Here is a 27,109-nt window from a genome sequence, read left to right on the forward strand (position 1 = left end):
CCATGGGGGCTTCCATCTTGCTTAGAGGGCTGTGTGACGTCAGAGAGCGCAACTGGGAGTACATCGATCTGTACGAGTTCATGGGTGGGAAATTACGAGTTCACGGGTGGGAAGTTACGGGTTTGACTGCCATTCCAGTGCATTTTCACGTGTAGGAGGTCGGAAAAAGAGTTACGGGTTGCCTGGAACGCGCCATAATGCTCCCAAAGTACTCATTTAACCCATCTGTGATGACTCAAGGCATTGCAGTGTTGAGTATTGCAATTTTTACCTGTGGCAGTTATTATTTTATGAACGTAATGCATAATTATGAATGATAACAAAGCGAAGTCTCTTCCGCTATTGGATCACACGCCCTCTCGCGGGAGTTGCAGTGAATAAACAAAACAAGTTGTAAAATGATTTGGGGCCAATATCTCTACCTAGCTTTACTGTATGTCCCACCAGGCTCACAATGAACTAAAAATATATGAATGTATTGATGATGTGTTTCTGGTGCTGAGTTCCTCTCATTTTCTTTTTCTGCCGTGTTGTCAATTAGTTAAGTCCCACTCACGCAACGTAAATGTAGGCCTAAACCAGACGTTTGGTGATAACAATGTAGTTTACTTTGTAGCTCAAAATGTCCTCTAAACGATTCAGTTTTTCAAATCTAACGGTGTTGTGTCGGTTTTAAACTGGGTTGCTAATTTTGACGATAGCGCTGTTGAAATCCTGAAGAGGGGCTGTGTTAACGCTCATTCCCCCCACTCCTACATACAGTAACGTTACTACAGTAATATGGAATTCTCATACAATGACGAGGCATCGCCAAGCAATATTCTAAGGGTGACATTCATGAATTTATAGTGATGATTTGAGGTTTTTATGCACATAAAAAGCTGAAATATGAAGGTAGACTCTCTGTGATATGTAACTGTCGGAGTCGGTTACATTTCTGTTTCAAATTAAAATGCTACCACGAGCCTAGAAATCTGTCTTGTCGCAGCATGTGGGCGTTGAGACTGCCTCTCGTTAAAGCACCCTATACGCTGACGATATCATGCTCTCCTCGAGTGTCGGCCATGTTTGTTCACACTGTGGAAATACAGAAGTCGTCAAGGAATCCTCCGGTGTCGGTCAGGGATGATCCGGCCCTGATCTGCCCCCTAGTGGATAAACATTCAGGTACACGCAAAGTACGCAGGCAAGTATGTACACAATGCAACGCTGCCACTTGTCTATGCTTACGCATTGTTAAAAAAACAAGTACAGTATATTGCGGCCTTTAAAGAGGCCATGCCATCAAAAAAGTATTTTGTGTACCCTATTACACTTGCACTTCACCTCATTGCCAAGCATATTAGTGTAAGACAACCCGTTTTCTGCTGAATGTGCACGGCCTGCACTAGTACATCACATTTGCAGTGAAAAGACAGGGTGAGCGGAAGTTTAGCTTTCATCCAACCAAGAAGCATTGCAGTCTCACGACCTTCTACGGCCTAGTTTGGCCTAGCTTGGGCGTGACCCTTCTCATGGCTTTCTGCTTGATCTGGAACATTCCCTTCTCAAAGGCGTCCTGTTTCCGTCCCGTCAGCCGAGGTTCACACCGGCAACAACAGGACACACAAGGCAGAGCAATTAGTTGTCGTTGCTGCAAAGTGACGAGTGCCTGGTAGCTAAACCTGAGCCATCTTGACAAGCCACTTTCTCATTGCTCAAATTAGCAGCTAGCCACATGCTAAACTGTCATACCAACACAGTTATGGGACGCATTTATATGCCAAGTGTTTGTATTGTTTGAGGCCAAGGTCGTTAGATGTTAAATGCATCTGTGTAAATACACCATCTGTCAGCGGGGGGTAAGGTTAACAGTCTCAGTCACAACAGGTGAAAATTAATTACTTTATTTAGGTTAAGCTTCTGTTTTTGTACAAATGTTCGACATATTTCATGTATTTTTCATTGTTTACAAAATGAAAGCATATCGGGGCCTTTTTTGTTTTACATTTCGGGTGCTTTCAGCAATTCAACAAATGTTCAACTATTGACACAGTTTTTGTCCCATGGACCGACTGTTTGAAATATGTAAATGTAAATTCCGGTAAAATGTACAAATTCCTTGATTTCCCTACCTCTCGCTTCGTCTCTCAAGTAGGATAATGAGCGGGAAACATGAGCTGGAGGCCAAATCAGCAAAGGAGACGACAATACAAAAAAACGATGGAGTAGCTTGGCTCTTACGGGTGAAACTGAGGTGCGCTGTGCGCGATGTGCAAATCTGAAACCATCTCCGTTCACAATCCATACAAGAACGCTTTGTTTACGTTAAAATATTATCAAAGATGAGACGATACGAGGTTTGAAAAAAAAAAAAAAAAAAAAAAAAAAAAAACTTCAGGCTTGTTATTGACTGGTGACCTATGACCTTATTGTTCTAAACAAAGCCTCCCGTGACGTCATGAATAGTGATTCATGTGAAACTAGAGGCGGAGTTAGGAGCTGAGGGGTTGCTGTTCTGTGCGGTCTGTGCGGAGGAGTGGCAGCCATTCTGAGGTAAAGATGGAACGTGTTTTTCCATCGCTATTACAAAAAAAAAACATCAACTTTGCTGGTGGGTGAGCAGAGGGCGCCGTGATCCGATACCATAAACGACAAAGATGTGACCGGACACTTAAACATGCGTGTAATTACCAAAATCCCACTTCCAAAGTTCACTAGTTGACTCCCTTCTTAATCCCTAACTATTAAGACATTCTGTACACAACTTGCTACTCCCTTTGACCTGCTGACCCCTAACCCTAACCTGCTGCTAAACACCCAGCACTTCTCCAGCCCTTAACCTAGCTACGATGTCCCATCAAAACTCAGTCAAATCAGAACATGTGCCACAAATAATCTCAATGACACTCCACTGGGACTGTCAAACAAAGGGAAATGGAGGTGTTGACAAAAGAGGTGCATACAGCTCACCCGAACTTTCACAAAACAAGAAATACTGGGTATCCGTATCACCAAGTATGAACATGTAAAATAACTCACAGTCCCGGGGTGAAAACCGGTCTATCGAACTCCCCTAACTAACCCTAACCAAGACCTGAATACAGGATACCAGGGGGCGGGCTGGGCAGACGAACCCAACGGCCTCTTTATTTACATTCCCCTCCGTCGTCGAACCCCGGGACCGCAGTCCGTCAGAGCGCCTGGATACCGTCTGTAGAGAACCACTTACAAAACAAACAAACAGTGCGAGTTGCTGCATTGTGTAGAAATGAGCCGGTTTAAAGGGGTAGTGCGCTATTTTTGGACACGTCGCCCCTTTTGTGGTCCGTCTACCATGAACCTGAAACAGACCGTCGTTTCACTGGTGGTTCCAGTACTGAGCTAGTTTTTCTGCAGGCTCTCACTGGGCTACAATGGAAGTCAATGGGGCATCCGTAAATGCCGACTATGATGAAAGTGCTGAAGCACAGGGTGTAATCTCATTGGTCAGTACGCTCTCCTGTGAAATGTATCACAATCCGAATATTTGGACTTGTTTGGCATGGCTTGGCTCGCTCAATACTGGGAAGATCAGTGAACTTATGGACTTCCTGTTTCAGGTTCAGACAGAACAAAAGGACAAAAATGTACCAAAGTAGCACACTGGCCCTTTAATTTGGGAGTCCGTCACAGGGCGAGGGTCGGGCGTGTCCGTCCGTCTTTAGCTGGGCATGAGGAGGGCGCGGGCCTTGTCCAGGGTCAGCGGGGGGCGCGGGCAGCAGGGGCTGAGTGGCAGCGGGGAGGCGGTGAAGCGGGGGTCCGCGCCCGGGGCGGCGCCGCGGAGGAGAGAGGGGGGCGGGGCCAGCCAGGGCGCAGCGGGGTGGGGGGACGGCGGCGGGGGCGGTTCCAGGGGGGCGGAAGTGTTTCGGGGTTCGCAGGCCAGATGGAGGACCCCGCCCAGGCGGCTAGGGCACAGCAGGGGGGGGGGGGACCAGAGGGGGGCGGGCTCAGCCGGGCCTCTGGAGGTGAGGAGCAGAGAAGCCCACAAACAGAGTACGGAGGTGGAGGGGCGGCCGGGGCGCTCTGTGGACGAGTCGGGCGGCGGATTCTGGCTGTCATTACCCAGGATGCAGCAGAGGAGGTCTGAGGCTGGGGGCGGGCTGAGGGGCGGGGCCGGGGAGTGGCCGGGGGGGGCCGGGGGCGGGGTCGGGGGGGGGCCGGGGGGGGTGAGGGGAGCCGGGTTGACGGGGGCCACGCCCTGGCCGGTCCTGGGGAGGGTCAGCTGCTGCAGGGCGGCGCTGGTGGCGATGAGAGCCGCTACGCTGGTCAGGTACACCAGGCCCAGCATGCACGCCACCTGGGAACCGGGAAGAACACGTTTAAAAAAAGTCTCACTCTTGACTGAGGAACTCTCTTCAAAGTTTATGCTGCGTTCCATTTGTATCGGATTATTAGGGCTGGGTATCGAGTCGAATTTCAAGAATCGATTCGATTCCGATTCACAAGGTTCAGAATCGATTATCACAATTCAATTCGATTCAATATCGATTCGGTTAGTGTTACTAAAAACTCTTTTTTTTTTTTTTTTTGCTGTAACCTTAATTACATGACTGCCAAGTTATGCAACACATCAATACTAGGGCTGGGTATCGATACTGATTTCCAAAAATGAATGAATGAATGAATCATTGAATGAATTAATGAACTATTCATTCCTTCATTTATTCATTAAATAAAAGATCGATTTTGGGATTCATGAATCGATTCTGAATCATTTGATTCAGAATCGATGAATCGATTTTTTAAACCCAGCCCTATATCGGATACGTCGGGTTTTACGCGTTTGGCGCCCATGACATCGTCACAGCGCCGGTGAATTCATTCCAGAAACAACATGGGAACATTTTCACCCCATCTTTGTAGTTTTAGCCACACAGCGAACGATGCCATTTTGCACATACGAACTTTGTGGCAACATTGTCCACTGAGACGTTGGACAGTACCGTGTGTACGACTGATTTAATAAGACACCAATAACACAGAAGTAGTATCGAGTCGAATTTCAAGAATCGATTCGATTCCGAAGGTTTTGAATCGATTATCACGATTCGATTCAATATCGATTCGGTTAGTGTTACTAAAACCTTTTTTTTTTTTTAGCTGTAACCTTAATTACATGACTGCCAAGTTATGCAACACATCAATACTAGGGCTGGGTATCGATACTGACTTCCAAAAATGAATGAATGAATGAATCATTGAATGAATTAATGAACTATTCATTCCTTCATTCATTCATTCATTCATTCATTAAATAAAAGATCGATTTTGGGATTCATGAATCGATTCTGAATCATTTGATTCAGAATCGATGAATCGATTTTTTAAACCCAGCCCTATACAGACGTGCTAATAAACAGTCTTATTACAGCTTTCACTTGTTGTTGATGCATGGAGTATCCATCTTGACTGATGTCAGCAGCTGACGATGAAGTCGGAGTAGATTTAAGAAGTAAAATGGCGGAAATCCCGAGTTCAGGCGACGTATTGATGACGACTTTGACGTCGAACCCGGGACTCGTGACATTTCCGATAGGAATGGAACGCAGCGTTAGTCTGCTCGTTTGTGATTGGTCGGTTTGACGGTCTCACCTGGGCGAGGTGCAGGAGGGCGGCGGTCAGAGCCTGTCGCCATGGCGCCCGCTCCAGCAGCACGCAGAGGTCGGTGTAGGTGAACCAGCCGCGGCGCGTTCCCTGCCGCTCCGCCACGCTGCGGCCAAAACACCCCGTCAGAACACACACACCAGGACTACACTACCCAGAATACACACACACCAGGACTACACTACTCAATACACACCCACCAGGACTACACTACCCAGAATACACACATTCCCTGCCGCTCCGCCACGCTGCGGCCAAAACACCCCGTCAGAACACACACCAGGACTACACTACCCAGAATACACACACACCAGGACTACACTACTCAATACACACCCACCAGGACTACACTACCCAGAATACACACATTCCCTGCCGCTCCGCAAGGCTGCGGCCAAAACACCCCGTCAGACCACACACCAGGACTACACTACCCAGAATACACACACACAGACTACACTACCCAGAATACATACACACTACACTACCCAGAATACACACACACAGACTACACTACCCAGAATACATACACACTACACTACCCAGAATACACACACACCAGGACTACACTACCCAGAATACACACACACCAGGACTACACTACCCAGAATACACACACACACACAGACTACACTACCCAGAATACACACACACCAGGACTACACTACCCAGAATACACACACACCAGGACTACACTACCCAGAATACACACACACCAGGACTACACTACCCAGAATACACACACACACAGACTACACTACCCAGAATACACACACACCAGAACTACACTACCCAGAATACACACTCACACACAGACTACACTACCCATAATACACACACACCAGGACTACACTACCCAGAATACACACACACTACACTACCCAGAATACACACACACCAGGACTACACTACCCAGAATACACACACACACACACACACACACACACACACAGAGACTACACTACCCAGAATACACACACACCAGGACTACACTACCCAGAATACACACACAGATAACACTACCCCGAATACATACACACCAGGACTTCACTACCCAGAATACACACACACACACACACACACACACACACACACACACACACACACCAGGAACTACACTACACACTGACCCGGAACACACACTGAGATCACAACAAACATGGATCACATGACACACACAAGCTCCTCTGTATAACTGTCAGCCTCCCATGTGTCCAACAGGCTGAATACACCTGCAGAGAAAACCCTGTGAAAGATGATCCAGGTCTGTTACACTGCTGATCACCCACCTGGCTTCCAGCTGACCCAGTACGTCAAAGAGGTCGCCGGGGTCCGTGAAGAGGCTCCACTCCTGAGAACACAGGGACACCGCGCCAGTGAGGACAGGTCAAAGATCAAACACAATTAGAATCATTCAAATGATCATTAAATGGCAAAAAGGACTGTACAGTAGGACGCCGCTCATCCGAACCTCCCGGTCTACCGGACAGGCTTAAAAAAACACTTTTCTCTACTGTACTTGTATAACACTTTCATCCAAAGCACTTTACAATGGCCTCCCATTCACCCATTCACACACCAATGGTGGTAGCTGCCATGCAAGGTGCCAGCCTGCTCATTGGGAGCAATTTGGGGTTCAGTGTCTTGCCCAAGGACACTTCGACATGTGGACAGGAGGAGCCGGGAATTGAACCACCGACCCTGTGGTCATTGGACGACCTGCTCTACCTCCCACAGCTTCCCCCATTCAAATGAATTGTTATTTATCATCATAATATAAACACGTTACTCTTGCATACAGGGCGCCTACATTACTGAGCCTGGACACTTGCTTACAATGGCGTTGAGGAAATTAATCTCCAGGGCGTTGACCGTCTGGACGTCCAGCTTCCCAGCTGCGCCCCACTCGTCGTTGAAGACCTCCTCGTCCTCTCCTTCGTCGTACAAATATTTGCTGGCAACCATCTGGAAGAGAAGCGACGCGGGAGAAAATCACACGGACGCCGTCGCACGACACGAACCGTTTATCCCGAGATAACTACGTAGAAATACACTACGTAGAAATACACTCTCTAGATCCACACGTCAACTTCTCACTATCCTTTCAACCAGCCACTCCAACATGCAGGCTCGACAACTTTTGCCAGACAGGTCGGACTCGGCGTCAACACCTCCAAAACCCAAGTGATGTGTGTGAACTCCATCCACAGCACCTGTCCTTGTGAATGGGGAACCACTTGAGTTTGTGGAAGACGTCACCTATCTGGGTCTCATCGGTAAGGACAGCCGGGGTCCAACATAGCAACTGGGAAAGGCTCGGGGTGCCTTCGTCCCACTCCGCTCCAGCTGGAGGTCCAAGCAATACTGCCGTAAAACAGAGACGCTCTATATAACAGCAGTGTCAAGTAGGGCTGCTCGATTAATCGGATTTTAATCTAGATTAAGATTTGGGCTGTCGACGATCATTAAAACAAAATAATCGCCGTAAAACGATTTTGCACAAATCAAGCGCACCCTACCTACACTGCAGAGCTGTGCTTGACCTCAAGGTCAAGGTTCACTATTCGTCTCCCATGGGAGAAATGTATCTAATCCAAAGAACGTTGTTAACAAGAAAAGCCAGTGTCAACATTTAATACATTAATTGTTATCAAAGTCAATGTATAATTTGATATGTTAAGAAAATGTTAAAACGTTTGATTAAAAAAAAAGAATTCAATGAATAATCGTGTTAAATAATCGTGATCTCAATATCAATCAAAAATAATCGTGATTATGATTTTCGCCATAATCGAGCAGCCCTAGTGTCAAGTCTTCTGGTGCAGAGAGTTGGCGAGTGGTCAAAGCAGACATGTGGAGAGTGGATGTTTTTCACAACGGACGCCTCGGACGAATATGCCAGATCTTTCGTCCAAAACGAAATCTCGGAAAAACAGGAAACCAGAGCAATCGCCGAGGAAATGACACACAGACGTTTTGAGATGGCCCGGGGCCATGTGATGAGAGTGGAGGAACGCGTTACGAGAGTGGCCTTAAGACCAGGTGAAAGGAAACCTAGGTGGCCCCAACACCATCCGGCGCAGAGCTGTGACCCAGGAAGTGGAAAACATCAGCCTAGAGCTGTGACCCAGGAAGTGGAAAACATCAGCCTGTCATGGGGAGAGGTGCGACATGCTGCCGAGGACAGAACGTAACGGAGAGAGCTCACTGACGCCTTATGTCCCATAGGGGATGAACAGGAAGTGAGTAAATAAAAAGTGCACAATAAGCAAGGTAAAAACAAAAGGCACCGTCCATAAACATAAAATACCAAAAAAATACATATATATTTAATATTTGGTTAATATACTGTATTTTGTTGTTTTTTTACACCTTGCTTATTGTGCACATTTTAGGAGCTAGCAGAAAAAAAATTCATTGTACATGTACGGTGTGGCATGTGACAAAACTTTGATAGAGCAGAGAGTGAAGAGAGAGCAGAGAGTGAAGCGAGACCAGCGAGTGAAGAGATACCAATGTACGCTCTGAGCGGGACAGAAATAACCGAGCGTGACCCGATTGGCAGAGCGTCGACCTCTTGACAGACATACCATAGAGATCAGGAAGAGGTCGGAGGAGGAGATCTTTTGCAGGTATTCGGGGTTCCGGTGTCGTAGCCTTTCGATGTACACCAGCGCCAGCATCATGGCGCACGGAGAGATGCACGCCTCCCTGAAACGCATATCACATCTGCTGTAGTGGAGTTAAGGATCACTGCGGTGTCTGGGTGTGCTAACGGGTGACCAGACCTCACTGATACAACTGACCCCGTACCTAGCAATAGTTGGGATGGACAGTAGCTAGCACATTGGTTTGATAGTAGCATAGTTGGGATGGACAGTAGCTAGCACATTGGTTTGATAGTAGCATAGTTGGGATGGACAGTAGCTAGCACATTGGTTTGATAGTAGCATAGTTGGGATGGACAGTAGCTAGCACATTGGTTTGATAGTAGCATAGTTGGGATGGACAGTAGCTAGCACATTGGTTTGATAGTAGCATAGTTGGGATGGACAGTAGCTAGCACATTGGTTTGATAGTAGCATAGTTGGGATGGACAGTAGCTAGCACATTGGTTTGATAGTAGCATAGTTGGGATGGACAGTAGCTAGCACATTGGTTTGATAGTAGCATAGTTGGGATGGACAGTAGCTAGCACATTGGTTTGATAGTAGCATAGTTGGGATGGACAGTAGCTAGCACATTGGTTTGATAGTAGCGTAGTTGGGATGGACAGTAGCTAGCACATTGGTTTGATAGTAGCATAGTTGGGATGTACAGTAGCTAGCACATTGGTTTGATAGTAGCATAGTTGGGATGTACAGTAGCTAGCACATTGGTTTGATAGTAGCTATGATGCATAAAGCCGGGCTCAGACTACAGGATTTTTGGGCCGATTTATCCCTGATTCACCCCTCCCGACAATCGGAGGAGAAATCTGGTCTGGAACGTTGGTCGGGGGCCGATGATCGGCCCAGATGATCTTGTAATGTGAGGGGTTTTACAGATCCAATCTTATACCTCCCGATCGGCTCGCAGACCCATCGGGGCGGCCCCGATAATCTCAAACAAGTTTGATATTTAAGATTATTACCTCCCGACTTTACAAGTGAGACGGCGAGACCAGTGGTCCGTTGCTCCCTCGGGCACGATAAGATCCTGTAGTGTGTGCTGAGCCGTTATTTTCAAATCTTGCTGTGTGTGCTCGTATGAGATGCGCAAGAAGAACATCTGTTAAGATTCTCCTTATGTGCGTGATGTAACCCGATTTCGAAATTGGTTAGGATTTTAAATATCCTGTAGTGTGAGCCCGGCATTACTGGGACTGACAGGACTGAGCACGTACCTAGCAACATGAGCAGCATACTTCTTCTGCAGCTTGCGGATGGGGCTAGGGGCAGACTTCTGGAGGAGTTCCACCGCGATATCTGGAAGTGATCATGATTGGAGTTTGGTACAGTGCAGAGAGCTAAACTTGTTCAAGGCGAACGCCGCTGACGTCGCGAGAGAAGCCGACCTGTGACTGGACAGGAGAGCGCGTCCAGGGAGACGTCCGGGTCCAGACCGTAGTAGAAGCGCTTCCGCACCCTCTCCGACAGCTTCTGGTGTCCGGGAAGAAACTGTGGAAGAAAGTTTGTGCAATGAACTTCGACACTGTATAATTCTTGACAAAAAGCAAAAGCAAATATAGCTGCAAGCAGCAATGCGGGGCCCTACGAAGTACTAACACATCCGAGCCGATACCTGACTAAAGAACTAGCTGATACCTGAATAAAGAACTAACTGATACCTGACTAAAGAACTAACTGACACCTGACTAAAGAACACGCTGATACCTGACTAAAGAACTAGCTGATACCTGAATAAACTAGCTGATACCTGACTAAAGAACTAACTGATACCTGACTAAAGAACTAACTGATACCTGACTAAAGAACTAGCTGATACCTGACTAAAGAACTAACTGATACCTGACTAAAGAACTAGCTGATACCTGACTAAAGAACTAACTGATACCTGACTAAAGAACTAGCTGATACCTGAATAAAGAACTAACTGATACCTGACTAAAGAACTAACTGATACCTGAATAAAGAACTAACTGATACCTGACTAAAGAACTAACTGATACCTGACTAAAGAACTAACTGATACCTGACTAAAGAACTAACTGACGCCTGACTAAAGAACTAACTGACGCCTGACTAAAGAACTAACTGATACCTGACTAAAGAACTAACTGATACCTGAATAAACTAACTGATATCGGACTAAAGAACTAACTGACACCTGACTAAAGAACTAACTGATACCTGACTAAAGAACTAACTGATACCTGACTAAAGAACTAACTGATACCTGAATAAAGAACTAACTGATACTTGACTAAAGAACTAGCTGATACCTGACTAAAGAACTTACTGATACCTGACTAAAGAACTAACTGACACCTGACTAAAGAACCAGCTGATACCTGACTAAAGAACTAACTGATACCTGACTAAAGAACTAACTGATACCTGAATAAAGAACTAACTGATACCTGACTAAAGAACTAACTGATACCTGACTAAAGAACTAACTGATACCTGACTAAAGAACTAACTGATACCTGACTAAAGAACTAACTGATACCTGAATTGAGAACTAACTGATACCTGACTAAAGAACTAACTGATACCTGACTAAAGAACTAACTGATACCTGACTAAAGAACTAACTGATACCTGACTAAAGAACTAACTGACGCCTGACTAAAGAACTAACTGACGCCTGACTAAAGAACTAACTGATACCTGACTAAAGAACTAACTGATACCTGAATAAACTAACTGATATCGGACTAAAGAACTAACTGACACCTGACTAAAGAACTAACTGATACCTGACTAAAGAACACGCTGATACCTGACTAAAGAACTAACTGATACCTGACTAAAGAACTAACTGACACCTGACTAAAGAACCAGCTGATACCTGACTAAAGAACTAACTGATACCTGACTAAAGAACTAACTGATACCTGACTAAAGAACTAACTGATACCTGACTAAAGAACTAACTGATACCTGACTAAAGAACCAGCTGACACCTGACTAAAGAACACGCTGATACCTGAATAAAGAACTAACTGATACCTGACTAAAGAACTAACTGATACATGACTAAAGAACACGCTGATATCTGACTAAAGAACTAACTGATACCTGACTAAAGAACTAGCTGATACCTGACTAAAGAACTAACTGATACCTGACTAAAGAACTAACTGATACCTGACTAAAGAACTAACTGATACCTGAATAAAGAACTAACTGATACCTGACTAAAGAACTAACTGATACCTGACTAAAGAACTAGCTGATACCTGACTAAAGAACTAGCTGATACCTGACTAAAGAACCAGCTGACACCTGACTAAAGAACAAAGGTGTTCAAACAGTATAGGTTTCAGGGTAGAGGAGGCAGGCCAAAGTCATAAACTGTACCAGTCGCCATGGGACCACTCATCCCAACCTGCCCAGGTTGAACTCGTCACAGTGTGCTATGCCCTGGGGACGGTGTGTCTCAAGTGACATTCGAAAGAGCTGTCCAGACACAGGGCTAAGTTACACTCCTTCAGAACCCCTGATCCTCAGGACCAGCTGCCTTTCTTGGACTGATCTTTTTAAAGGTTCTGCGGATCTCCTCAGCTGTTTGTGGCCAAGGGCTGGCCACAGGCAAGTTGTTGGATAAATCAGTGTTCAGTGCCTCAAACTTAGCATAGAATGTATTTAAGTCATTAGCAAAGGTCAGATCACTGCCAATTGTTACTAAAAAAAATGTTGAAAGGTGCTATAGATATTGTTGTGTTTATCTCTATCTGAGGTTTGGTTCCCACCTCTAACAAGACCAATAGTATCATGACGTTGGTACCACGCGATATCTATGTGCCTGGAGCGATACGTTGTAATAGTATTGGTTCACGAGCCTTAAAGGTACCCAACGAAACGTGAATCAAAACAATCCGTTCTCTGTTTATTTCCGAAATCCCTCGATTATATGGTTCCTTGTAGTCTAATAAACATGTCGAATCACTTGAATGTCTTTCCTACCTTGTAATTTCTGCGCAAAACGATATTTAGCTAATGTTTTGAAAACAACAAAGATGTGTGAAACGTCACTATTATGTGCTCTGCGTATTGACGCAATGATGTAGTACGCGATTTTCGGTGACCACCTTCTCAAATTTGCTCTAGAGCGCATACTAGTGGTAAAAAAAACTACATTGGGTACCTTTAATAGTTTATATAGGTTCCTGACGCATAGGGACATGCATCTCTTAGCATATACCTTCAGCACAGTCACGGTCAATACAAACCACTTCAAAACATTTGGCCAAGTCAAGGAAAATACTACTAATACTAGGGGGGAAATAATAATACTAATACTAGGGGGGAAATAATAATACTAACGAGCAGGGTTCATAGGAGCTTTAAAGGTACCCAATGTAGTTTTTGACCACTAGTTTGCGCTCTAGAGCAAATTTGAGAAGGTGGTCCCCGAAAAACGCGTACTACGTCATTGCGTCAATACGCAGAGCACATAATAGTGATGTTTCACACATCTTTGTTGTTTTCAAAACATTCGCTAAATATCATTTTGCGAAGAAATTAAAAGGTAGGAAAGACATTCAAGTGATTCAACATGTTTATTAGACTACAAGGAACCCTATAATCGAGGAATTTCGAAAATAAACAAAGAACGGATTGTTTTGATTCACGTTACGTTGGGTACCTTTAATAATACTAGTTACGTTGGGTACCTTTAATAATACTAATAACGAACACAATAACTTGCAGGAAACATAACTAGACGCCTCACGACACACGAAAGGCCTCGAAACAGTTATAACAGACAGCTAGATAACAAGCTAGCTGAGCTAGCTAGCAAGAAAACAACTCGACATATTAAAATACATTAAAACCAGAAATGATGTCTATTCCAAATGTCTGATATAATCAATCTAATCCTTGTAATTATAGCAGATAACTCAAGGACGGTTGGTGGGTGTGTGTGTGGCGCGTGAACGTTCTACTAGCTGGCTAGCAATGCTAGGCTAAGCTAGCTGGGTGGCTAGCAATGCTAGGCTAAGCTAGCTGGATGGCAATGCTAGGCTAAGCTAGCTGGATGGCAATGCTAGGCTAAGCTAGCTGGATGGCAATGCTAGGCTAAGCTAGCTGGGTGGCTAGCAATGCTAGGCTAAGCTAGCTGGGTGGCAATGCTAGGCTAGCTGGGTGGCTAGCAATGCTAGGCTAGGCTAGCTGGGTGGCTAGCAATGCTAGGCTAAGTTAGCTAGCGTTAGCTGGATAAAACAACATACCGTGAATTCTTGGAAATCCGAAAATGTAAATGTTCGCTCGTCGAACAAACCGTCGAAATCCATCCTCTCGATTCCACATGAGCTGGTTAGAAAAGAGAAAAGTGTGTTTGTTGAGTGACCGACCCGCACTAGCACTAGCCTAGCCACTCAGCCAGCTAGCTAAGCCACTCCCCCTCGTCCTGTTTACAGGCCAATCAACAGCGAGAGATTACGGTTACGCAACGGCTGGGGTGAGTTCAATCCGAAAACCGTGTGCACCGTTTTGCTACGGTTTCCAGGTTGAACAAGTGGGTTTGAGAACAAGGGTTTGAGAAAGGGTCTGGGGAGGTTGGGATGTGGGTATAGGAATGAGTGAAATCTGTGCTACATAACATTTTTGTATTCCTTCTACAGCATGTATGTAACTTTCCCACTGTGTACTATTTGCCCCACTATTTTAAGACTGTATATTTATTTGCCCAGGGACTGCGGGTGGAAATTAGCTGTCTAGCTATAACCTTGTACAGTGCATCTCTCCCTATTTTTATAGGGTAAATGTCTACTGTACCTTGTCCCTGTCTTAAAAATAAATAAAATCAATCAATCAATCAAGTTTCCTCAAAACCGTGTGAAACGGTGTCCAACGGGCTGTGAGGCCATAGCTCCATGTTTGGTGAATTGTAACGTGGTTCTTCACATAACACAGAATGTGTACAGTACTTTCATTTCTGGGAATAAAAAATATAAAAGTCTGTAAAGCAGCTCTGTGTCTTTCACACAACTAGTGCACACAGAAACACGCGTTTGCACACCTACACAGTAACACAGAATTCAACATCGGGGACACCCTTCTGAAGGAAGTGACTTAACGACCCCGGGTCTGCGGTCGTACAGTAGAGCGCTCACAGGAAACGCTGCTTTGTGAGTGTGGATGGATGGAACCATGAAAGTGTGGTTTGTGAGTAACGGGGATGGAACCACATTCTCCCTCCCTCTCACACAATCTCAATCTAATCTGAATCTGTAAATGCATTGAAAATGCTGTCCTACCAAATTCATGCTGTAGACTTTCTCAGATCTCTCCTCATGTGGCTCTTGTCTGTGACAGGTGACAGCAGGCTCTCCCGTCTGTGACGCCACGTTCTGCTCTTGGCCTCTCTACATCACTCTTGGTCTACCATCCTTGATTCCACTTCTAAAGTCTTAGTCCCTTGGATCCTGTTGCCATAACAGCATTGTTTGGTCATACAATGTACAGTTCAGGTAATAGCCTACCTGGTATGTGGTAATGCCCAAATATTAATCTCTTTGTCTTTCTGGCTCTGTTGGCAAGATGGTGGTTTAGTGGAACTCGTCCTCTCCTCCATCTTGTCTGATTTAGATCAGAGACGTTCTACACTTTAACAAGATCAAACCTTCAGGTTCCTGTTCCACGGATGCATTCCACCAACAGAGGCCTCCTTATTTGATAATGTCCACTATAATTCCCCTTTACTACTCAGTAAACTGGCCATTCTTGATTTATGTTCCATTCTTATAGTATTTGTCCTTTTAAATGTTAATTATTAGCCTGTTCTGATTCTTTACAATCTCTAGTTGTTTTGAGACAACTGTGTTTTGTTCTGTCGTGTTCATTGTTGTTGTTGTTATGGTTCAAATGTTGTTCAGCCTTTTGCTTTTAAATGTTCTATACTGTTCCATCTTGTTTAGTTAAGTATAAGCACATCACTTATGTGAATGTAAACATTGCACCACTAATTTGTTTAATGCACCTGCATGTATTTGAAAAGAAACAGAATTAATTTACAGTCTAAAAACCTCAACTAACATAACAGAATTTACAATGAGCCAGATCAACAAATCTAAATGGCAGGTATCATGTCTCATCAGGATACGATCCATCTCTCTCTTTGGTGCAAAAACAAGTGCATCACTTCCTGTCTGCTGTTCCCTTGTTCTCCTCTGCCTGCATGAGAGACGACAGGTTCGTTTCGCGCATCTAGCAGTTTCTATGGGTATTGGAACTGAAAACCTGATTTTACCAGTATTAAGATGCATTCTATGGGGCTTCCTGGAAGAATGTGACATAATCTGTCCACCATCTTACTCATCAGCTCCGCAGACATGCCTACAGCTTTACATACATTCAATGCTTACACACCCTTCTTTGCACACTTACAATAATATATTTATGAAGCCCTTTTTAATAGATTCCTGCAGTACCATCTTTAAAAGTCCTTCACGGACATTGTTCAACAAATATTATAGACAGTTTAATAACATTCTGTGGAGGAAGTCAATTTCCGGTAAATAATTCCACATTTTATTTTGAATATGAATCATGATTATATCAAATAACATCTACCATCAAGTCTCAACTGCAAGGGTTTGATCTGATCAGTAGACGAGGCCGCGTTGTCGTCCATATGAGTTCTGGTCTGTGGACAGCAGTTGATACTTACTGTACCACATTTGAACTAGCGACCGTACAGAATACAGCAGCATAAAAACACATTCTGGAGTGAAATGTGGAGTTCTAATACATCCTTTCAGGACACACATTTGATAAAGTCTTTACCTGATAAAAACACAATATCAGAGGTCACTCAGCAGTCAAGCGCAGGACAGAGAGCAGAACAGAAGAGGACCAGACTGAGAAGTCGTCCAGACAGTTTTGGAGACGGGATGAAACACCTGTCCTTTCTCTCTATGTCCGTCACTCAGCTCCGTGTTCTATGTTCCGTCTCTAGTGATCTGGGTTCCATCTCTGGGGTTCTGTGTTCCGTCTCTGGGGTTCTATGTTCCGTCTCTAGTGATCTGGGTTCCATCTCTGGTGTTCTATGTTCCGTCTCTAGTGATCTGGGTTCCATCTCTGGGGTTCTGTGTTCCGTCTCTGGGGTTCTATGTTCCGTCTCTAGTGATCTGGGTTCCATCTCTGGTGTTCTATGTTCCGTCTCTAGTGATCTGGGTTCCATCTCTGGTGTTCTGTGTTCCGTCTCTGGGGTTCTATGTTCCGTCTCTAGTGATCTGGGTTCCATCTCTGGTGTTCTGTGTTCCGTCTCTGGGGTTCTGGGCCTGTTCTATGTTCCATCTCTAGTGTTCTATATCCATCTCTGGTGTTCTATGTTCCGTCTCTAGTGATCTATGTTCCATCTCTGGTGTTCTGTGTTCCATCTCTGGTGTTCTATGTTCCATCTCTGGTGTTCAATGTTCCATCTCTGGTGTTCTATGTTCCGTCTCTGGTGTTCTATGTTCCGTCTCTAGTGATAGTTTAACATGGATCAATCATTCATAATACTAGTTTAACATGGATCAATCATTCATAATACTGGTTTAACATGGATCAATCATTCATAATACTAGTTTAACTAGGATCAATCAATCATAATACTAGTTTAACATGGATCAATCATTCATAATACTAGTTTAACTAGGATCAATCATTCATAATACTAGTTTAACATGGATCAATCATTCATAATACTAGTTTAACTAGGATCAATCATTCATAATACTAGTTTAACATGGATCAATCATTCATAATACTAGTTTAACTAGGATCAATCATTCATAATACTAGTTTAACATGGATCAATCATAATACTGGTTTAACTAGGATCAATCATTCATAATACTAGTTTAACATGGATCAATCATTCATAATACTAGTTTAACATGGATCAATCAATCATAATACTAGTTTAACTAGGATCAATCATTCATAATACTAGTTTAACATGGATCAATCATTCATAATACTAGTTTAACTAGGATCAATCATTCATAATACTGGTTTAACTAGGATCAATCATTCATAATACTAGTTTAACATGGATCAATCATTCATAATACTAGTTTAACATGGATCAATCAATCATAATACTAGTTTAACTAGGATCAATCATTCATAATACTAGTTTAACATGGATCAATCAATCATAATACTAGTTTAACTAGGATCAATCATTCATAATACTAGTTTAACTAGGATCAATCATTCATAATACTGGTTTAACTAGGATCAATCATTCATAATACTAGTTTAACATGGATCAATCATTCATAATACTAGTTTAACATGGATCAATCATAATACTAGTTTAACTAGGATCAATCATCCCTGCTGTCAGTGGACTGCTACCTCAACCTGGGGCCAGAGGTAGGGACACACACACACACACACACACACACACACACACATACAGTATTCACACATACCTGCTCACGCACACACACTTTCTCACACACTTTGCCCAAACGCATGAACACATTCACTCACTCATACACAGAAGCGCGCGCCCACACACACAGACACACACACACATACAGTATTCACACATACCTGCTCACGCACACACACTTTCTCACACACTTCGCCAAACGCATGAACACATTCACTCACTCTTACACCGAATCACACACACACACACACACACAAATGCATAGATACTCATGAACACGCTCACTTTTTCTCACTTTTTCCCTCCTTCCTGTGTGTGTGTGTGTGTGTGTGTAGGTGACGGTGTGTTTCGTGAGCTCCAGGCCTCACTCCATCAACATCAAAACGTCGGGGTTGCTCTTCAGCGGTCTGCTGCTCTGCTTCTGCGATTCCTTCGTCACGCCGGGCTTCCTCAAGAAGTTCCACTTCCTCAAAGGTACTCAATGGACGCCCGCACACACACACACACACACACACACACACACACACAAACACACACACACTGGTCACTGCTGTAGAGATGGATTCAAACATTGACCGACACTCAACGTTTCCGTCTTTACTCATTTTTCTCTCCTCTCTCCCTCACGCCTTCTCCTTCTCTGCCCCCCCCCCCTTTCTCCTTCTCTGCCCCCCCCCCCTTTCTCCTTCTCTGTCCCCCCCTTTCTCCTTCTCTGCCCCCCCCCCCTTTCTCCTTCTCTGCCCCCCCCCCCTTTCTCCTTCTCTGCCCCCCCCCCTTTCTCCTTCTCTGCCCCCCCCCTTTCTTCTTCTCTGTCCCCCCCCTTTCTCTTTCTCTGCCCCCCCCCCTTTCTCCTTCTCTGCCCCCCCCCCCACACACACCCTTTCTCCTTCTCTGTCCCCCCCCCCCCCTTTTCTCCTTCTCTGTCCCCCCCTTTCTCCTTCTCTGCCCCCCCCCCCCCCCCTTTCTCCTTCTCTGTCCCCCCCCCCTTTCTCCTTCTCTGTCCCCCCCCCCCTCCAGGAGCGACCCTGTGTGTGATCTCCGCCGACCGCAGTTCCCTCAGACAGACGGTGGTTCGTCTGGAGCTGGACGACCAGTGGACCACTCCCTACTGATCATCCTAACTCTCACCTCCTTTTAGGGTGAACAATCCAGAAAGGTCAAAGGCCAAAGACCTCAGGAGCATAGCTTTGTGTCGTTGTTGGTAGTGGAGGTAGTCAGACGAACGCAGAAACAGAGGTTGAGAATCTGCATTGTACAGTATATCTGCATCGGTATTTCTGTAGCGTTCCACTTCTCTTTGTAAAAGCAATCACTCCATAGATAGAATTCACCTATTATTATTTTTTGCTAATGAGATTTTGTACCAAACTGTTTTTATGTGTTTTGTCCAGGCTATTGTGATATGGTGACACGTTTGGAATATATTTTGTATGTATACATTATGTATAAAGTACTTATCTATGTACAAGAGAAGAGTGTTTTCTGCTCCTATAGTGACTCCCCCCAAATGGTTCTATGTTGCTCCTTATCTGAATGTCTGTGTCATGTGACATTACTGTTAATGACGTACTGTATTTGTGAAACTGTATAAATGTACATAACCTTTAAAGTTGTCTCAGGTTTCTTTCATGCGTTATCAATCAATCAATCAATCAATCAATCAATCAAAGCTTTATTTGTAGAGCGCATTTCATACCCAGAGGCAACACAATGCGCTTTACAGAGAACAAGGGAGGTGGGCATACGACCCACTCTCTACATATTCCAGAGGGAAGGAAAAAAGCAGTAATCACCCGGGTGCCAGATAAGTGAGCTGTAAAAATTCTTCCCTGACCCCTCTCAACAAGGCGATCGAGCAAGCTCCAGGAGTATGTTTGTCTACCGGCTAAGAACATTTATAAAGCAATAAATTACATTAAATTACATTTCAGAGTAAGAGAGGCTTAAAAAGCATCATAGGAGAGACATGGCAAATACTGGTGTGTGTTTGCTATGGCCCAGGCCTAAAGCCGGAAGTGGGCTGGTGTATGTCTGTGTGTACGTGTGTGTGTGTGTTAACTAAATGCTACGACATCCACAGCAGACACAGGGGTATCTATCGGACTCCGGGAGGTCTGGGTTATGTTGCCCAGATATGGATAAAAGACAGTTAGCTCTCTCATACTTGGGCCTCAAAAGTGCAAACTCAGATAAATCTAACGCACCTCAAGTCAAATGTACAGTGTGTGTACTTGACCTAGGTTCTCAGTATGTGACTCACAATTATCACCACTAGAGGGCGTCACACTCCAATTAATTCACCCATTCCCCCCTCTTTCTCATTCCATCAACTCATAGTTGATCAGATGGTAAATGGAGTGCATTTACGTATAACGCTTGTATCCAAAGCGGCCTCTCATTCACCCATTCACCTCTCCCCGCCTCCACCCTATCTCTCTCTCCCCTCCCTCTCTCTCGTCGGATCATGGGCTGGTCACTCGGGGGACAGGAGCGCATGCGCGCCTCTGTCTTGGGCTGCTTTCAAATCCTACTGCTAGCCTACGAGTAGCCTTCAAAATAACAAAACGCCCTTGAATATGAATGATTCATAGAGAGCGATGACCCTTATTTAATATCACCAATAATGCCTATCCATCTCTATCGAAAACGTGGACAATTAACGACTGGATTTAACGGACTGATTATCCGACCAGCCTTTTAAGCGCTCCTATTTAATTCTGAATGTGGGAGTGTATTAAATAAGGGGTATCGTTGGGTCTTAAGGAAAAAGAAGCTTAAATCTATTTAAATCCAGCCCTGCATTTATTTCAATTAGCTGGCCGCCTGGACTATAGCCGTCACGTCACAGTGTTCTATCCGTGACATCACGGGCACTACGGCGTCACATCACGCACACGTCACAGCGGCAAGGTCTATATCTTGCTGTAACGAGTGGACAAGCTTCATTGCGATGTTTGCGATGAGAAGAGCATGTTGTTAAAGATGTGGCTTTGACAAGATGTTTGTTAGTGGAGTAAACCAAGTTTTTCGAGTCCTAGTGCCATGTGGTGGATATGGACGTCCTGAGCCCACGCCCGATCAGATCCCGTTCCTGTTGATTGACAACACACTCCTCTGCTGGGGACTTTTAATCGCTCTCTCCTTGAGCGTGATCGTGCCTTGGCTATTTGATCAATGGAGAGATCGCCGTGGAAATATTAAGGTTGGTAATCAAAGTTTCATTGTACAATTCAAACAAATACAGAAGCTGCTCTGTCTTTGTGAAACCTTAATGACCTCAACATCCATCTTGTATTTCCTTTATGAATTAGGATGGAAACCGTAAAGACGATCATCGGTAAGTTCAGAATGTTTTTTCAGTGTATCCAACAGTGTGTGTGTGTGTGTGTGTTTGTTTGTGTGAGATGTGTGTGTTTATGTGTAAAATGTGTGGTATGATGCATTTTGATTGTACAAGTGTACTGAAATCATCAAAAGTCATTTAAGTTTTTTGTATTTTATTGTACCTCAAAAGGGCCGAGCTGGAAAGTAAGATAGCCCGGTGCGAAAGCTTCCTTTCCCGTTTGGATGCACTTATGAAGATACGTGCACATGCGAGCCATTGTGACTGTTCAGGACAAGACGATTCACATTCTGACTCCTATGATCCGGGGGGCTGTGGACAAGACCCGGCGTCTGAGACGAGTAGAGGCTCCGCCCCCGTGCCACCTGGCCACGTCGCCGAGCCCTTCCCGACACACGAGGGCGAAAGTTCAAATGGCGAATCTGACACACCACCGTCTGTCAGCAGTCCATCTGACACAGACCTGTCTGTCAGCTGTCCATCTGTCAGAACACCACTCTCCATGAGAAGGACCAGTAGAGCAGATAGCCCCACTAGCGCCTTTTCCAGCCCCATGGCGTCAAGTGGTGTGGTGGTTAAGGGACAATCTCAGAGAGCGGCGACTTCCACATCGGCCTCTCTGATGAAGAGGGCACCTGGCACAGCCCCGTCTGTCACAGCCCCGTCTGAACCAGTCCCTTCTGTCACAGCTCCATCTGTCAGTCCAACACTCTCCATGACCAGGACCAGTAGAGGACACAGCCCCGCTAGCACCTTATCCACCCCCATGGCGTCTAGTGGTGTGCTGGTAAAGGACCAATCTGAGCTAAACGTTCCACGATCACCCGAGCCCCACTGGAGACGAGATCTGAAGCTCTCTCAGCGTCAGAGGCTCATTTGTAAGGAGTGGGAAGACCTCTGTCAAGGGACGGACAATTGCACTTCGGACTCTCTGATGAAGAGGACACCTGACACAGCCCCGTCTGTCACAGCTCCATCTGTCAGTCCAACACTCTCCATGACCAGGACCAGTAGAGGACACAGCCCCGCTAGCGCCTTATCCACCCCCATGGCGTCTAGTGGTGTGCTGGTAAAGGACCAATCTGAGCTAAACGTTCCACGATCACCCGAGCCCCACTGGAGACGAGATCTGAAGCTCTCTTGGCGTCAGAGGCTCATTTGTAAGGAGTGGGAAGACGTCTGTGAAGGAGCGACCACTTCTACCTCGGACTCTCTTATGAAGAGGGTACCTGATACAGCCCTGTCTGTAACAGGTCCATCTGTCAGTCCACCACTCTCCATGACTAGGACCAGTAGAGGACACAGCCCCGCTAGCCACCTATCCACGAACAAGGTGTGTAGTGGTGTGCTGGTAAAGGACCAATCTAACCCGGACGTTCCACAAACACCCGAGCCCCACTGGAGGCGAGATCTGGAGCTCTCTCGGCGTCAGAGACTCTTTCACAAGAAGTGGGAGGGAGTCTTTCAAGGGGCGGCCATTTCCACCTCGGACTCTATGGTTAAGCCACCACCACCACTTCCACCACCACCACCACCTCCACCTCCACCTCCACCACCACCACCTCCACCACCACCTCCACCACCACCTCCACCACCACCACCTAAAAAAGTACGTCGGATCGAATGATGACGTTCAAGACACAATACACAACAAATAACCCCACGATGAACCCCGACCAACCCCGATTGGGGTTACTTGTTATGTCTTGTGCTTGTATTGATTTCATTTGTGAATAAAGTCCCTGAACATTTTCTGCCTGTGTTTGGGTTCTATCTCCACTGTATACTGATGCATGTTAATCAGTGCCCATCCCACGGCTATGCTCAGTGAGCTGCCTGGACAAGAGACTTTGTGGAATAAAATGTGTAATAAAAATCAAATTAAAGCCGCCGTTGGTAGTTAGGTGGCTAGGTAGGTAGGTAGTTAGAGAGGTAGTTAGGTGGATAGGTTGGTAGGTAGTTAGAGAGGTAGTTAGGTGGATAGGTAGGTCGGTAAAGAGGTAGGTAGGTAGGTAGGTAGCTAGGTGGATAGGTAGGTCGGTAAAGAGGTAGATGGGTAGGTAGGTAGATGGGTAGGTAGGTAGCTAGGTGCGTAGGTAGGTAAGTAGGTAGAGAGGTAGGTAGGTAGGTAGGTAGGTAGGTAGGTAGGTAGGTAGGTAGGTAGGTAGGAAGGTAAATAGGTAGGTGGGTAGGAAAATAGGTAGGTAGATGGGTAGGTAGGTAGGTAGGTGGGTAGAAAGGTAGCTAGGTAGATAGTTGGGTAGGTAGGTAGGTAGGTAGGTAGGAGGGTGGGTAGCTAAGTAGGGGGGTGGGTAGGTAGGTAGATGGTTAGGTAGGTAGATAGGTACTGTAGATGGGTAGGTCGGTAGGTAGGTGACTAGGTAGGTAGGTAGATGGATAGGTAGGTAGGTAGGTAGGTAGATACTTTAGATGGGAAGGTAGGTAGATGACTAGGTAGGTAAGTAATCTCTTCGCCCCCTAGTGGAAGCGTTCCATAATGCCGAGAGAATGAATGAGATTTCTCATAGACACGTCTTTTGAAAAATGATATCTTGGTCGACACCGAAAAGTTAGTAGAATTTTTTTTAATTAATGAAAAAGCATTCAATTTATAACAAACAGGGAAATATACAATCAATAACATTTCTAAGATGAGTTATTCACCTCAACATACAGTACAATATGAAGGATATAAGCGAAAATTTAAAAAAATAATAATAATACAGGAGCAGTTTGGCAAAGAACCGCCTACTTTAACTGTGAACCAGCAAGCAGTGACGTCACGGGATAGCCCGATTGCTAGCCTAATAGGACTGTAATACGTCACGTTATGTAATGACGTTGCAGGGACCCATGTTGCCAATGTTTCTGCAACGTTGCATTAAAGTCTAATTAGACTTAGGAGGGTAAAGTTATTTTTAGATAAATACAACATGAATCTGCTTTTATGGGTAGGTGTCTTACCTCAATACTTAGATCTTCAAATACTTAGAATACTAATCTTCAAATGAATGCCTTGATTCTGTGTATGTGGCTGGAAGGACCCTGGATGTAGGTGACATCATCTCCCAGTGCTCCGAGGGTTTATCACATCATAATGCATGACCACTCTGACAAAAATATATTATTTTTTATTATATATAATAATTTATATTTTTTATTTTATTTATAATATTTATTATATATAAATAATATATATTATGTATATTATTATATATGTATCTTTTTTTTCATGGTATATATTTTCTATAAATGTCACCATTCATCCATCCATCCATCCATCCATCCATCCATCCATCCATCTTCATCCAATTATAGGGTCGGGTTGCGGAGGCAGCAGTTCCAGCAGGGGGTGTTGTAGGCTAAATTACCATGGGTCTTGTTGCCTGGACACATCAGTTCCAATGCTTCCAATGCTAATCCTGCACAATAAGAGCGGGATAGCCAGTTAACTCATGAGCTCACAACAACAGTGGCTAAAGCAGTTACACTGATGATTCCTGTAACCATCCATCCATCATCATCCGCTTATCTGGGGTCGGGTCGCGGAGGAAGCAGTCCCAGACATCCCTTTCCCTAGCAGCATCAACCAGCTCTGCCCTGTAATACTAGTTTAACTAGGATCAATCATTCATAATACTGGTTTAACATGGATCAATCATTCATAATACTAGTTTAACTAGGATCAATCATTCATAATACTGGTTTAACATGGATCAATCATTCATAATACTGGTTTAACATGGATCAATCATTCATAATACTAGTTTAACATGGATCAATCATAATACTAGTTTAACTAGGATCAATCATTCATAATACTAGTTTAACTAGGATCAATCATTCATAATACTAGTTTAACTAGGATCAATCATTCATAATACTGGTTTAACTAGGATCAATCATTCATAATACTAGTTTAACTAGGATCAATCATTCATAATACTAGTTTAACTAGGTCAATCAATCATAATACTAGTTTAACTAGGATCAATCATTCATAATACTAGTTTAACTAGGATCAATCATTCATAATACTAGTTTAACTAGGATCAATCATTCATAATACTAGTTTAACTAGTATTAAACTAGCAGATTAAACTAGCAGATCCACCTAATCTGTCCAGCAAGCTCAAGAACAACAGATGACTCAGAGACAATGTTATATAGAATATATGATGCAAATTATATTATAGCTTAATAGATGACATAATTATACAATAATATATTATGTCATATATGCTAATATACTGTATACACCATACTGTACATAGCAGTTAGTAATTATGCAAGACACTTGCAGCATAATACAAACTTTTGAACATAGTAGTGTTATACAAAACATAACGATAGCAACATAAATAGATTTATCTATATTTATATTCCTCTTATTAGTGTTCGGCTGGGGGGGGGGTGTTTGTAAACATAGCCAGATGATGAGACGCGTCGGGACGATACAGCTACAGATTCCTGGTGGTAAATCTTCATCATCATCATCATCATCCAAAATAAAAATTAGCTAGTCCATCATCTTAGACTTCATAGGCTGTGCAAATGTGTTAACGTACAAACAGACTATTGACAGACTATTAACATCAATATAGATCGCATGATCTAACAAACTAATACGTGGCAAACAACGGCAATATGTCAAGAGTTACACACACGTTTATGCATCAGTATTGTCATATCATATTATTTTGATTATTGTAGTGTATACACATATAATCAGGTTGCATATTAGATTTACATCTTTGTACAGTTTAACTGGGTCATTCGGTCTCTGTCTCGTCATCTAATATCTATGGTAGTCCTATAGAACTGCTGATGGGAATTACCCATCTAATATCTATGGTAGTCCTATAGAACTGCTGATGGGAATTACCCATCTAATATCTATGGTAGTCCTATAGAACTGCTGATGGGAATCACTCAACTATACTAGCTACTCTATACCACAGTAACGCGCGTACTTCCCCAATCCCAGGGAAATCCCATCAGAATGTTCAACTGATTTCGCGGGCCCATATAGATTTGTATCCATGGTAACTCAACTCATCAGAGAGCTCTGATAGGCTA

General features: G+C 44.3%; 1 protein-coding gene across 1 annotated transcript; it reads right to left on the reverse strand.

Moving 5' to 3' along the window:
- Positions 1 to 1,965: 1,965 nt before the first annotated feature.
- On the reverse strand, positions 1,966 to 14,661 carry cnppd1 (cyclin Pas1/PHO80 domain containing 1). Its single transcript, XM_084460439.1, has 8 exons — positions 14,528 to 14,661; positions 10,682 to 10,784; positions 10,511 to 10,592; positions 9,216 to 9,336; positions 7,462 to 7,590; positions 6,915 to 6,976; positions 5,614 to 5,731; positions 1,966 to 4,318 (listed from the first exon to the last, which is right to left on the reverse strand). Exons 1-8 carry the CDS (start codon positions 14,588 to 14,590, stop codon positions 3,683 to 3,685), a joined length of 1,314 nt encoding a protein of 437 aa, XP_084316565.1. The 5' UTR covers positions 14,591 to 14,661; the 3' UTR covers positions 1,966 to 3,682.
- Between the last annotated feature and the right edge of the window lie 12,448 nt (positions 14,662 to 27,109).

Source organism: Borostomias antarcticus, assembly GCF_949987555.1.
Source record: "Borostomias antarcticus genome assembly, chromosome: 32".
NCBI classification, from domain to species: Eukaryota; Metazoa; Chordata; class Actinopteri; order Stomiiformes; family Stomiidae; genus Borostomias; species Borostomias antarcticus.

Excerpts from the sequence above, each read along its gene's own strand:
- cnppd1 (XM_084460439.1), bottom strand. The coding sequence starts at position 14,590 with ATGGATTTCGACGGTTTGTTCGACGAGCGAACATTTACATTTTCGGAT. Across the intron at positions 10,785-14,527 it reads CGGATTTCCAAGAATTCACG|TTTCTTCCCGGACACCAGAA; the intron begins GTATGTTGTTTT and ends TTTCTTCCACAG. Across the intron at positions 9,337-10,510 it reads TATGCTGCTCATGTTGCTAG|GGAGGCGTGCATCTCTCCGT; the intron begins GTACGTGCTCAG and ends TATGCGTTTCAG.